Source organism: Apodemus sylvaticus, chromosome 8 (assembly GCF_947179515.1).
Source record: "Apodemus sylvaticus chromosome 8, mApoSyl1.1, whole genome shotgun sequence".
Taxonomy (NCBI): domain Eukaryota; kingdom Metazoa; phylum Chordata; class Mammalia; order Rodentia; family Muridae; genus Apodemus; species Apodemus sylvaticus.
Genome location: NC_067479.1, coordinates 85984538 through 85996489, shown reverse-complemented (window position 1 = coordinate 85996489; position 11952 = coordinate 85984538). Strand labels below are relative to the sequence as shown.

Here is an 11952-nt window from a genome sequence, read left to right as displayed (position 1 = left end):
GGAGCCCGTCAGCCCTCAGCCCCACCCCAGCGGAAGTGCTGCTGGGCCCGCCCATCCCTGGGTCTCAACCCTCTAGCGCTCAATTCAGCTCCGAGAGCGACTTAAATCTGCACCCCTGCTTCGGGTCTAGAGAGAGGATCCTGGCTCGGAGCAACTGGCTGCTCTCTGTCCCTCCCACTTTCCCGCCCTCCCCATCCTTTCTCGGTCACCCGCGGGGCCGCTGGGGCCGCTGAGAACCTCACAGGTAAAGTGTGGGCACGTAAGGGCGCAGGTGTAGGTGCCTCCCCGGCAAGACTGACTAGGAAAGAGGACGAGACTGTATTGATCCTGCGGTGATGGGGAGAGAGAACGCGAAGTCCCGGAGTGGTGTTTGAGCTGGGCAGATAGAAGGGGCGGGACTGAAGCCCTCCAGCTTGGGGGCCGGGTCATTTGTGTCCCCGAGTGTTGCGCAGTCTCCGTTGTGCCTGGGAGATGCTGAGCTGAATATGGGCGGGGGTGTGGGGGTCGGGCGGTGACAGCCGAGGATTGTCCCCCACCCACTCTGTGTGGTGACTGGGTACTGACAGCTGCCCCACCCGGGTGAGCACACTCTCAGGTGTGCAGAATGAAAATCAATAAAAATCGATGTACTGGCAAAGAACACGTTGGGTTGTTATTATTACTACTTGGGTTGTTAAACTCTTCCTTTAAAAAAAAAAAAACTTCTTGGAAAATGTGGCTTCAGCTTCAAAGAAGGTCGCAAATTATCTTTTGGTTCCCCCTGCAGATTAGGAAACTTGCACTGGGTCCCAAGCCGAGCAGACCTCCCCAGGAGGCCTAGCAACGTCAGCCGGAGCGAAGCCCCAGGGCGTGCTCAGCTTCCAGACACAGTTTTTCTCCGCGCCCCATCATCTGCCTTTTAGGGAGATGAACCCCCTCCATTTGTAGGTCTCCGGTTTACCACTCCCACGCCCCAGGGGCCCGTGCCTGCTCCCCTCCCCCGCGCTCTCCGGGTCGCTTTAAATAATGATATTTGCATGCAAGGAGCGATTCATAAATATGTCAGGGCCGGTGAAATATAGGCAACATTTCAAACTTTCTATTTAAAAAACATGAATTATGGCCGCGAAAAATGTGTTCCCATTTAAAGGCGATACGAAGTATTTGGTGTCTCGTCCCCGGGCCCATCCATCATGCAGACAATAAAGAGAGTTTTTCGCCCTGACACTCGGGATTTATGGGCGCCCTTCTCTGCCCTCATCACTCACCCGCTACGGCCAGCCTGGGGACAGGCCCGGCGGAGAGACTGGCAGCCGCCCCGCCAGAGTCCAAGCACTCGCTCAGTTTGCACCTTTACGGGGACCCCAAATCCTCGAATCTCAAAGGGAAGCGCCTCGAGTTAGGGGGAATCTAGAAGGGTCTGGGCAAGCACAAGGAAGTGATCCACACAGTCATCCTGCTGAAGCAAGCTTTCCTGGGGGGCTGAGGCTGAGGCGGCCCTGTGTGTACTGTCATCCGAGGTCAGAACTCAGAGCTGGAAGTTTGTTGCGCAGGTGGCCCCAGGTTACTTACACTCTGGCTGGAAGTTAGGGCAGAGAGGTAGGCCGGGACTGCTCAGATTGACTTCTAACCATTCTCCCACACTTGGAAGGTGACTTGAACTCAAATTTTCTCGTGGAGTCAGACGGACGATTCTCGGCAAGGTTGTGTACAAAGCTACTTCTCCTGTACTGGCTGGTGCGAACTGTAGGCGCCCATGCTGGGCATCTGCAGGAGACGGGAGGTGGGCACGAAGAAGTAACAGAAAAAAAGGAAGGGGGTGGCTTCACTTTGTCTCTGGCCAAGCTAGGCCACCAGGTCCCCTCCCTCCTGCGCTCATACTGACTTTGTCCTCCCAGAGCTGCCTCTGATTCTCCGGAGAGAAAACTTGCTCGAAGCAAAGTTCAGACTCTGCAGTGGAATTTGCTTTCAGTTTTCGCTGGGGGCGGACTCTTCAGAAACCCTGTAGGTTTCTAAAGCTTGAGCAGATGTGGGGGCTACTAGGCCCAGCTCCGGAGGGAGAGGCCATGAAACCTTGGGCGCCAAGAGAACAGTAGGGCTGAACCCACAGCCTCCTGGGCATAGGGAGTCATCCATGGCCGTAACCGAGCCGAGGCTCACCGGTATTTGCCACTCGGGAACCATTTTTAATTGCATGCCTGCTGGTTGGACTTATTCGGTTTAATGTGGCACCAACGAAGGCCAGAGAAATCCTGTCGGTTCTAAAAATGACAAGATTGAATTTATTGCAGCGCCATGTGTACGCTTTATTCATGTGAAGGTAAAATTATATAAACATCTCAACTCTCAGTACCAATACCATTTATTGCTTCTGGCTTCAAGGGCACATAACACGTCTGGAAATTGACACCTATAGGATAAAATACATATTCTGAAATTCTAAATGTGTGGACATATAATTAAATTGGGGAAATTATAAAGCAAGGGTTGGTTTGGTTTTGTCCTTACCTGTGATTTTTTTTTTTTAAATCCCTTGTATAAGAGTTATCCGGGTCCCAATATAGAACTTACATCTAAATAACCACCTAGTGAATATTTCCTACAGCCTGAGTCGAATAGTGCCCTGTCTATAGCTCTTTAAGTATCTGCAGTACAGTGAAGGTGACATAAATAAATGCATTAGAAACCGAGGCAGACAGATAACTGAGTCACTGCGTGTCACTCATTATTTATGTATATATATTTGAATATACAGTATTTTTGAGTTTAGAAATAAATTATTTTCGTGAGACTGGAAAGTGAGCATACACTGAGGGACTTTGGGGAGTCTTGTGTGGGAACCCCCCAATCCTGAAGTCCAAGGCACCAAGCAGTCTGAAATAGGTTTTGTTGAATAGTCACAGCCTTCAATCCCAGCAGAACTGCTGCTGGCTGGAGATTCTCAGCGGATGCTCAACTGCAGAAAAGAACCTTTGGGGTTCTCTTGTGGATGGCAACCCCAGACAGTGTCTTAGAGAAGAACTAGCATTTAAATTAGTAGGCCCTGGGTCCCTCCAACAACCCTTTCCCTTCAGACACTTCAGCCAGCTCAGTCCTGGCTTAGTCTGGTTCTGACCGTGGCTATTTGGGTCTGAGCTTAGGCAAAAGCATAGCATAGATAGGTGGGCGGTGTTCAACTCCAAGACGTCACCAGAATGGGAAGCCAGAGACACCAGGAAGAAAGCCACAAGCCAGGGGTCTAGACACCAAGCCCCTTCCAGTCCTTGAGGCTCTAGCTTGAGCTTATAGAAGTAATAACCTAGGTGTATTTACTTAAGAAATCGGGGGAGGGGGGAATCCTAGGCGCTCCTTCCTACACTATGTGCTGAGATCCCAATACCAACACCGAGTGGGTCTTAAGATACTTGTGATGCTCACAGAGGCTATTGACCAGGTCAACAAGGCTGGAACTGTAAAATTCCCAGGGAAGATACTAATTCCAAATAGGGGGCTTGTAACAGCCCGCATAGTTAGCTATCCTGCAATGGATGAACTAATTCCCTGTCCTCAAACACACAAAACCCTTAAGGGGGTACAGAGCCTCTAAAAGTCCTGGCTTGGGAAAAAACTAGGGGGCATTTTATTTATTTGCAGAAAAGATCTGAGACTTGCTACAGAGAGAGAAATAACCCGGGCCCTGAGAATGTCCTATTCCTGAGAATATGACTACCATGTAGAGATTTATAATGGAGGGGGGCAAGGGGGCAGGAGTAAAGCAATAAGATATATTCCCTAACAACACGGAAAAATGAAAGGAGAGAGGAAATGAACAGGGAAAGGTTCCCAGAGTCAAAAATAAAAGAAAAATTATAATGGAAACAAAAAGAAGAGTGGAAATTTTAAAATAAACAGAGTCAAAGAGGTGAACCCAGAAGAGTGCAGGCTATGTCGAGGTCCCAGGACTAAGCTGGGCCACAAGTCTTGTCCCGCCCTAAGCCTTTCTGCTTTGAAAAGCTGTTAGGCTTGGGCGTGACCGTCACCTCAATGGCCCCTGGGAATCTCAGGACTAACTGTAGTCTGCTGGAGAGGGACTGGGTCCTGCAGCCTCTGCTCGCTCTTTCCCTCACCCCTCCAGGGAGGATTGCTAGGCGGAACAGAACCTGGGTGCAGAGACCCCTGGGGGCCTGCGCCAGTCCAGGACTCTTAGGGCGCTCTGGGCCAGGCTTTCCAGCTTGCCGGGCCTGACCTGTCAGGCGGATTATCTTCGAGGGAGATTAATAGGGGAGGCGGGCTGCAATAATAATCGTTTTGTTTGATGTGACAACTCTGATAGGCGTTGATTTACTTACAAACTGATAGGCTTTTAATTGAGCGCCTCCGCCGAGCCAGAGATGAAAGGGAAGCGGTGGTGAAAGGCGGCCCGCCTGCCCTCCGGCCTCAATACTGATTAGCCATCTCGACAGTGAATAGTTCAAGGCATTTTCAAACTTTTTTCCTCAGCTCTCTTCCCTTCCGCCTTCTCCCCTCCACCTCCTCCTCAAATATCTGCCATGCCCACACCTTTTTTTTTTTTAGAAAACAAATCATGTCCATTGTGTGCAAATAAAATCCGCAGGATGTCCATGTCAGCCACCTCTGAGGGTTGGAAGCATTAGGCCTAGCCTGAAGTAATTAATAACACCCCCCCCCAACTTCCATAGCTTGCTCGGCCTTTAGAGATTTGGCCTCCCTTGAGAGGTGCGCAGGCTTGGATGCCGGCGCCTCACCAAAGCCCGGGGAACTCAGACCCCCAGGCGCCCCCGTGCGCTCCGACCTTCCGAGTTGAGTTTTAACGCGGCCAATGGCCGGAGCTCACCGAACAAGGCAGCGCACACCCGTGAGCGAGCCTGTAATCTGTGTGGGACAAGAGCCACTCCACGATTCTCCCAGTCTTGAAGAGCTGGGGTGGCCTCCCTTGAACTTCCCAGTGCGATGGGAAAACTACGGAATTGGAGGAAAAGAGACACACTGAGCCTAGAAACTGAACCCCAAAGCGAAGGACACCCCAGGCCTGGGCTTGCTCCTGCTATCCTCAGTTGTGATCACAGTACCAGCTTTCAGTGTCCTGTCCGGGACTATCAGAGAGGCCAATATGGCAGGTGGCCTAGCTTCCTAAGCTGGAACCACAGGAGCTGACCAGAGGGTGACTCCTTTATAGACATACAATTGGCGACACCGGCAGGCCCTAACACCCGCAGGCTACAAGCAACGTCAGAAACATGGTCCAGCAGAGTTTGGGGTTGCCATTCTGGTAAGCTGGACTCTTGCCTCCAGAGATCATTCAGGCACCTTCACAGTGGTGCCTGTGATCTTGCCAAAGTCTCACAGACTTACCTTTCTCAATTGTCGCAGGGGTATCACAAACTGCTGGTGTTCTTAACACACACACACACACACACACACACACACCAGCCCCAGTCGTTCTTCTTTCCAAATTACCATTAATCCAGTTGCCATCCCATTAATTTTGCCAAACTAAGGAATCAAGGAATAAAATCAAAACTCCGTGAAAGAATACGTGGGAGAAAATTATAAGACTCACCCCCACCCCAGAAAGTTCTCGTTATCCGCGTGGAGTAGGAGACAGAAACCGAAGGGCAAGGGGGATTGGGGTGGTAGGAAAGGAATAGGCTAGCAACCCTAAGGAAAGTCCCCATCCAGACCCCTGAGTGTACCGGGTTTAGCTCAGGGTGCGCGGTGGTCGGAACCCGGTCTCCAGGCTGGACCCCCGCCCCTGCGCAAGGCGCATGTCGGCTCCTGGCTCCCAGCGCTCCCAGACCCACCATTTATCAAAAGGACTTGACAACAAAAGAAGAGCTCTGCGGAAAAGTGGGGGGAGGGGAAATTCAAAGTCTCCCAAGTCCTTTCGAGCAAGGGGGTGTGTCCTCTTCTCACCACCCTTCTACTTTATACGAGTTTCTGGAGGTGACCCCCGAGCGGGAAGTCGCCCAGCGGCACAGGAGTGTGTACGCACTGTGCACCCAGATCCAGGTACAAGTCAGCACGCACAGCGCCCGCCCTCTTCTCTCCAAACAGCCCGAGTGAGGCGCAAATCGAGGGGAACGCCCGAAGTCCCGCTCCACTTCCCTGGAAGAACTGCTTTCCACAGGCCCTCCCTCTCGCCTTCCTTCCCTCTCCTCTCCCCGCATAGGTCAGTCCCGTCCGGACGGTCCACGTTATTCCGTAGGGCAGCCTGATATAGTCGCGGCTCCCGGGACTGTTGGGATGGCGAGCGGAGGGAAGTGGCGAAGGATCTGAAGGATCCGGGGAAGGAAAAGAGCGAGCCTGAGACCTGTTTGCCTGTGCACATGGCCAGGCCTCTTCTCGTGAGCTATTCAGCTCTCTCTTTCTCTCTCTACGAACTCGGGTCACAGAATTAAGGAGGTTTATCCCACAAGTAACCTCCAGAACTCGGGCTATAGTTGGTAGTGTGGCTCTTTGGAATGAAGTTCCTGAGTTTGGGGTCGGAACACTGCCGAAGTCGGCAGCTGGACGTCCTCAAGTTACATGCCCGGGAGGGATTCTGCCAGAGAGGCGGGAAACCTCCGCGGTAGACGTCGTCTCCAGCGCCGTTCTTAGGTACCAAGCAGAACTGGGCGACCCGGATTGACCGAAGCACCCAAAGGAAGGTGTGTCTGTCTGTCTCGACAACCCCGAGAGGGAGTGAGCACATCCCAGGCCGGTGTGCCAGACTAGGCGTCCTGGATGCACCTGCGCACTTTACTCTTACTATTTCATTTTCCTGCCGGTGGACGCCTCTTTCCCCTCTTTCTTTTTCTTACACACCCTCTACGCGCGCGCGCGCGCGCACACACACACACACACACACACACACACACAGGTCCTAGGAGGCTGCTGCTCTTTCCCCCTCCTTCAGTTCCATCTCGGTCTCTTCCTTCCTCTGTCTCACTCTCGGTCTCTCTTTTTCCCTTCAAGTCTCACCCGCCTTGTAATCAGCAACAAAAGCTGACATAAATCACGGACAGATTGACAAGAGCTGACAAATAACTGATTGATTGCGGTCGAGGCACATTGACAATTGATGGAGGGGTGGAGATGCCCAGAGAAACGGGGGGTGCAGGGGGGAGAGGGTAGCAAGACGAAAGCAAGAATGGGGGGGGGGCTGAAGTGTGAAACAGGGGAACATGTGACCCCCGCTCACGCCCCAATCTGAGCGTCCTTGGGTGTCACGTGACCGGGAAGGGCGGAGAGCCCAGCGCTCTTCGGGAGGACGAGCTGCCACCGCCTCCGTTGCCCTTCTAGCTTCTGGTTTCTCTGCTGCTGAACCTCCGGAAATCCAAGCGGGCGGGCAGACTTCCTGCAGCATCGACTCTCTACCTTTCCTTACCCGGATGGCCGCGCCATGCGAACTCTTAATTTCTGACAATATTTTCTTGTGAACAGCCTCCCACTCATCCCTGGAGCTGACTGTTCAGCAGGTATCCACATCACCGCCGGCGCCTCTTCTCCCGAAGTCTGTTAACTCACTCGCACTCCCTCCCTCCAAAGGTTTCAGTTTGTTTTCCTGCTGAGAAAACGAAGACCGACTAGGAGAAAAAAGAAGGAAGGCGGTAGATGACAAACGTAGAATAAATGTCCACCTCGTCCGGGTAGCGAAATCGAGGGAGGGGACAAGCCGAGGGGCGGCGAAGAGGGAGCTGCCCATTAAAACCAGCTCTGAGAGTCCTGGCGGCGGCGGCGGCGGCGCGGGACGCGTCACATCCCCTTGACCCTCCAATCACCTCGGGCTCCCATTTGATTGGAAGGCGGCAAAGGCTTTAATCTCCCCCTCGGTGCAGCTGCTTTTGAAGTGAGTTTCCTCGCCAGAGCCCCGGCTGGACAAGCAGCGACTCACATCGCAGAGCGCAGCGCCGGCTCGGGGCCGGGAGAGCGCAGCGCAGGGCGCAACCCGAGCCAGACACCGCGCACCGCGGGGGCACTCCCGCAGTCTGCCCTGCTCTTCTAGCCCCGCCACGGCTCCGCCGCGGGCCACCCAGGATTATTCGCTTCTGGCTCCAGGCGGCGAGAAGGCGCGCGGGGCTCCCGTGTCCGCCGCGCCAGCTCCTCCTCCAGCTGCTCCCGCTCCCGGGGCGAGCGCGCAGCCCCGAGCCCGCCCCGCGCGTCTCGGAGCCCTCCCCCCGCTGCTCCCATGCGCGCGGGTGGGTCATGAGCACAGCGCCCTCGCTTTCTGCCCTAAGAAGCAGTAAGCACAGCGGCGGCGGCGGCGGAAGCGGCGGCAGCGGCGGCGGTGGTGGCGGCAGTGCAGACCCTGCCTGGACCAGCGCGCTTTCTGGAAATTGCTCCGGCCACGGCCCAGTATCCTCCCCGGCCGGCAGCACCAAGCCTTTTGTGCACGCTGTGCCCCCCTCTGACCCCCTGCGCCAGGCTAACCGCCTGCCCATCAAGGTGCTGAAGATGCTGACGGCACGGACTGGCCACATTTTGCACCCAGAGTATCTGCAGCCCCTGCCTTCCACGCCCGTCAGCCCCATCGAGGTAAGGACCTTCTCTCAGGGTCAAGCTGGGACCCCTACCAGGACTGCCTTCCAGTGGGGTTTCTTTCCCCTGGGATCTGGGGCGCGGGGGGGGGGCAGTCGGAGTGATTCAGCTCCAGGATGGAAGGAAAGGACAGCACTTCCTCGTCCTTAGTTGGAAAAGAGCAAGGAGATGAAATTGGGTGCAAATTCTTAGGGGCAAAGCCACACAAACTTGTCTTTTTTTGTATTAAAGCCCCCATGTACCTAGCCCTCCCCCATCGGCCCCTAGGCGGACAAGGGCCCGTATACTGTTCCAAAGTCGCCTTCCTCTGGCTCTCAGAAGCTAGTATATTTACACAGCCTCGGAGGCGCCAGCCGCTCAAGCCCTACACTTTAGAATTAAGGAGTGTGTGCAGGGGATGAGGGTACAGTTCTGGATCTAAAGAGATGAAAATCAAAACATTTGCGAGAGATTGTTTCCAAATCTAAGTAGTGCCTCAGAGATGCAGGAAGGATCTTAGAGCGGTCAGGGGGTTCTGGCATCTTTCCCAAGGATATGGAATGGGGTGCCACTTAGAATTGTGCCTCGAAGTTGAAATGCTTTTCGCGTGCGGTTACGGAGGGCACTAGAAACCCTCAGTGCAGGTTTCTAAAGGGTTTCTCTTTCTTTCTCTGTGTGAACCCCTCCCCATCTGACTCTGCAGCTGGACGCCAAGAAGAGCCCACTGGCGCTGCTGGCTCAAACATGTTCGCAGATAGGGAAGCCGGACCCTTCGCCCTCTTCCAAACTCTCCTCGGTCGCCTCCAACGGGGGCGGCGCGGGTGGTGCAGGCAGCGGAGCCGGGGGCGACAAGGACACCAAGTCGGGCCCCCTGAAGCTGAGCGACATCGGCGTGGAGGACAAGTCGAGTTTCAAGCCTTACTCCAAACCCGGCTCAGATAAGAAGGAGCCGGGAGGCGGCGGCGGAGGCGGTGGCGGCGGCGGGGGCGGCGGCGGGGGTGTTGCTGCGGAGAAGTCAGGATTCCGGGTACCGAGCGCCACCTGCCAGCCATTTACGCCCAGGACAGGCAGTCCGAGCTCCAGCGCCTCGGCCTGTTCGCCGGGAGGCATGCTGCCCTCCGCCGGGGGCGGCCCGGAGGGCAAGGACGACAAGAAAGATCCGGAAGCTGGCAGCGGTGGCAGTAGCAAGGGCTCCGGGGGCGCCTCGGCGGACGGGGTACCCTCCGGGCTGGCGCACGGCCGGATTAGCTGCGGCGGCGGAATTAACGTGGACGTGAACCAGCACTCGGAAGGGGGGCCAGGAGGCAAGTCTCTAGGCTCTGACTGTGGAGGCTCTTCCAGCTCGGGTTCGGGCCCCAGCGCGCCCACCTCGTCGTCGGTGTTGGGCTCCGGTCTGGTGGCTCCGGTATCACCCTACAAACCCGGCCAGACAGTGTTCCCTCTACCCCCCGCGGGCATGACCTACCCAGGCAGCCTGGCTGGGGCCTACGCTGGCTACCCTCCCCAGTTCCTGCCACACGGTGTGGCGCTCGACCCTACCAAGCCTGGCAGCCTGGTAGGGGCTCAGCTGGCAGCGGCCGCAGCCGGCTCTCTTGGCTGCAGTAAGCCAGCGGGTTCGAGTCCTCTGGCCGGGGCGTCGCCGCCGTCAGTGATGACAGCTAGTTTGTGCCGGGACCCATACTGCCTCAGCTACCACTGCGCCAGCCACTTGGCCGGGGCTGCAGCCGCCAGCGCCTCGTGCGCGCACGATCCGGCTGCTGCGGCAGCAGCACTCAAGTCGGGATACCCGCTGGTGTACCCCACGCACCCACTGCACGGTGTGCATTCCTCGCTGACGGCTGCCGCCGCTGCGGGCGCCACACCACCCTCCCTAGCCGGCCACCCCCTCTACCCCTACGGTTTCATGCTCCCTAACGACCCGCTCCCCCACATCTGCAACTGGGTGTCAGCTAATGGGCCTTGCGACAAGCGCTTCGCCACGTCCGAAGAGCTGCTGAGCCACTTGCGGACCCATACGGCCTTCCCAGGGACAGACAAACTGCTGTCGGGCTACCCCAGTTCTTCGTCTCTCGCCAGCGCCGCCGCAGCAGCCATGGCTTGTCACATGCACATTCCCACATCGGGCGCACCGGGCAGCCCAGGGACCCTGGCGCTGCGCAGCCCCCACCACGCACTGGGACTCAGTAGCCGCTACCACCCGTATTCCAAGAGCCCGCTCCCCACGCCCGGTGCCCCAGTGCCGGTGCCTGCCGCCACCGGACCGTACTACTCCCCCTATGCCCTCTACGGACAGAGACTGACCACTGCCTCTGCACTGGGGTATCAGTGAGGGCGGCCCGGAGGAATTTGGAAAAAGAGGAAGGAGCTGGGGGATGGGAGGAGCAAGGGAGGGGCAGGACCCGAGCGAGGTTCCTGACACCCGCAGGGGCAGAAGACCCGGGCTACGGAAGGGAAAAGAAAGTTTAAATCTTGCCTATCCACGCAACCACAGAGAACGAACGAGCCTGGATGCGAAACTTTTCCACCCCACTCCAACAAACTTTATAAAAGTTGAAAAATAAATCATTTGACTTTTTATAGAAAAAGAAGGAAAAATAATTGAGAAAGTGTTCATCTGAGGACTTCGCCGGTGAACATTGGTATTTATTTATGTTAGCTCCAAGCGGACCCGTGGTTCAAAAGTGCATTATTTAGTTTGAGCTCCGTAGGTTAAAAGGAGGAGGGGGGAATTAAAACTCGAGGGTAAATATGTGGAAAACAAACCCTCCGATCCCTTGTAGAGTATAAATAAAAACAAAGCCGCTACAGAATTAGGGGTCTTCTCTTTAATGTTACTTTAAAATTGCTATGATTGTATTGTGCGTTCTTATTTAATGTCTGATTGAAATTCAAATTTACATGCATGTTTGTTACAAAAAAAAAAGAAATGAAAACGACGAAACAAAATAAGTCACAATTTGTCAACTCTGATTTCAAATTGCAATTATTTTTAAGGTGTATACCATCCAAAGAGAATGGGTATTTTTTTGTATGTATTCTGGAAGAAAACAAAAAAAAAGGAAAAACAATTCTATTCCAAAACCTCATTTGCCTTATTTTGTTCTTTAAAAGGAACACTTAACTATTTTTAATTTTTAAGTCCACCCGCTGAGAAGGGGATACGGTTTATGTCATGTGCTAAAATAATAGACAATGTATCGCTTTAAAGATTAAAATTCCGTATATTTGATGTATTAAAAGGTTTTACTTCTTATTATCTTTTTATTTTTTACTTTCATTAAAGCGGTTTCAGCCGCTGCGGATTCCCGGGGCCTCCCTAATACCTTCAGCCCAGGATCGTGGCTATGAATTTCCTATTGCTTTGTTGTGATTTTCTTGAATAGGCCTAAAGCTTCACAAGGGCTGGCCAGCTGCATGGTTGGCCTTGGGGGGAACTGTTTTTCAAGCGAGAATTCCAATGTGGAAAGATAGTATCCT

The 11952-nt window shown here is 54.4% G+C and overlaps 1 protein-coding gene across 1 annotated transcript; it reads left to right on the top strand.

The window, feature by feature from the left end:
* The first annotated feature begins 7175 nt into the window (after positions 1-7175).
* Znf503 (zinc finger protein 503) lies at positions 7176-11728 on the top strand. The gene is made up of 2 exons (XM_052189878.1): positions 7176-8493; positions 9179-11728. Exons 1-2 carry the CDS (start codon positions 8164-8166, stop codon positions 10802-10804), a joined length of 1956 nt encoding a protein of 651 aa, XP_052045838.1. The 5' UTR covers positions 7176-8163; the 3' UTR covers positions 10805-11728.
* The last annotated feature ends 224 nt before the right edge of the window (positions 11729-11952 follow it).